The sequence below is a fragment of the Nanorana parkeri genome, unplaced genomic scaffold, assembly GCF_000935625.1.
Source record: "Nanorana parkeri isolate BGI_ZX_2015 unplaced genomic scaffold, ASM93562v1 scaffold1756, whole genome shotgun sequence".
Classification (NCBI taxonomy): Eukaryota; Metazoa; Chordata; class Amphibia; order Anura; family Dicroglossidae; genus Nanorana; species Nanorana parkeri.
In genome coordinates this window covers 109,926-112,008 of record NW_017308024.1, presented here as the reverse complement: position 1 = coordinate 112,008, position 2,083 = coordinate 109,926, and the positions used below count along the sequence as shown (strand labels likewise).

The 2,083-nt window shown below is 46.3% G+C and overlaps 1 protein-coding gene across 1 annotated transcript in view; it reads right to left on the bottom strand.

The window, feature by feature from the left end:
- The window catches only part of ANK1 (ankyrin 1), a 214,595-nt gene that overhangs the window by 107,218 nt on the left and 105,294 nt on the right, over positions 1-2,083 (bottom strand). Inside the window, exon 6 of the mRNA XM_018571430.1 lies at positions 1,506-1,691. Within this exon, the coding sequence (XP_018426932.1) occupies positions 1,506-1,691 (186 nt within the window). The remainder of the gene's footprint in view (positions 1-1,505; positions 1,692-2,083) is intronic.

The window sequence follows — 2,083 nt, the reverse complement described above, 5'->3', positions numbered from 1 at the left end:
GGGGTCTGATTGCTGAATGAGAGGGGTCTGATTCCTGAATGGGAGGGGTCTGATTCCTGAATGGGAGGGGTATGATTCCTGAATGGGAGGGGTATGATTTATGAATGGGAGGGGTATGATTTATGAATGGGAGGGTCTGGTTGATTACAACCACCTGGTGCACTTTCAGTGCTATAATAAGTCATGTTGCAGTGCCTGAATCCCTTTAGAGGTAGTTAAGCCTTAGGTAGTATCTCACCAAAAATTAAATAAATGGTGGCTGGGAGGGGTATGATTTCTGAATGGGAGGGTCTGGCTCATTAAAACCACCAAGTGAACTTTCAGTGTTACAATAAGTAAAGTTGCAATGTATGCTTCCCTTTAGAAGTAGCTAACCATTAGGGAGTATCTCACTAAAAATTAAATGGATTGTGAATAAGAGGATTCTGATTCCTGAATGGGAGGGGTATGATTCCTGAATGGGAGGGGTCTGATTTGTGAATGGGAGGGTCTGGTTCATTATAACCACATGGTGCACTTTCAGTGCTCTAATGAGGAAAGTTGCAATGTCTGCTTCCCTTTAGAAGTAGTTAACCCTTAAGGAGTATCTCACCATAAAATAAATTACTATTGGGGAATGCCTAAAATCTTACTTGTATCCTAGTGCAGACTCCAGGAAAAATCTGTGAGCCAATCCCACGGGCAGGAAATGACATGTATCAGAATTTTTTTTAACAGTTTCACAAAAGTAGAATTTTCCTTTAATCGAGTCGTTTTCACCGGTCTTAGTCCAATAAAAATTCGTACTTATCGACAAATTAGGTGAAAACCCCGAGGCCGGCCTCCAACACCTTTTGAGCTGGGGGTGGCCCTGCCGACACCACCCACATTGTTCAATTGATTTTTGTCAAAGGAGTCGGGTTAAAAAAATTGTTGACCAATCAGTGGCTGCGTCTCATCAACATGGATGGGGGGACATCTCTTTTATTTTCTATGTACACATTAATAGGTCAAATAAAATCAAACTAGATCAATAAAGCTTGATGAAGCACGGCCATTTTTCAAAATAAACTCTCCTGTAGCCACTCCCTGACTACATGCCCCCACCACCACCACCGATGGCTGCATGGCATTTCCCGGGGCAGGATTCCTGATGCTGACAGCGGCGACCCATGCCTGCACAACGTGCATTGATAAGACCACTTGCAGTCTCTATCAGAAGCTCTGTGACAGGGTGACAACGCAAGAGCACAATTGGGAGATAGGAACAGAGCGTTGTCATGCTATAAACAGGAAGTGCCTGAAGAAGGACCTCCATGGCAGGATCACCAGGGATTCTTTTAATAAAAGCTGCAGATTTAAGAAGACTGAAATTGTAAATTGCATTCACATGTATGAGATTTTAGTGATTGGGATCACATCTACTTCAAGTGTCCCAGCGAAAAGCAAAGAAGGGAAGAAACATAAAACACAAATACAGCTTCACCTGTCAAATGACAAACAGCCGCATAGCAGTATAGACTGACCTTGGACAGCACGTCCGCGTTGGGGTCATTTTGCAGCAGGACGGCGGCGGTTCGTGTGTCATCGTTTCGGGCCGCGATGTGCAGAGCTGGCAGTCGGACTTTCCCCTTCATCCCATAGCTGATGAGGTAAGCCACCACGTTCTCGTGACCCTGCTGCAGAGCTACGGCCAATGGGGTGAAGCCGTCCTGTGGAAGGTTTTTGGAGAAAGAGAAGATTCCGATGAGGGAAATAATAGAAGATGAGGATCCAGTCGTATTAAAGGAAGACTATGGCGAAGTGGCCGCCTCCTACCTGTCGTAAAGAACCTTTTCACTGACATTTTCACCTGTTATGTGCAGGGCCGCATTTCCCACAAGGCCAACCAAGGCCCGGCCTCGGGGCAGCAGGGAGTAGAGGGGCAGCAGGGGTGTGGAATTCCTTTCTCCCGATGCCCGGGCGGGTAGTTGTTTTCTACATTTATCCCTGCTTTGGGCAAGCAGAGCTAAATGTACAGCGGGGAAGCCGACGCTTGTTTTGTACAAGTGATCTCGGTGACATTGTATGCAGCCTGCAGGTCTGCCATTCTCCATGGGTGGGT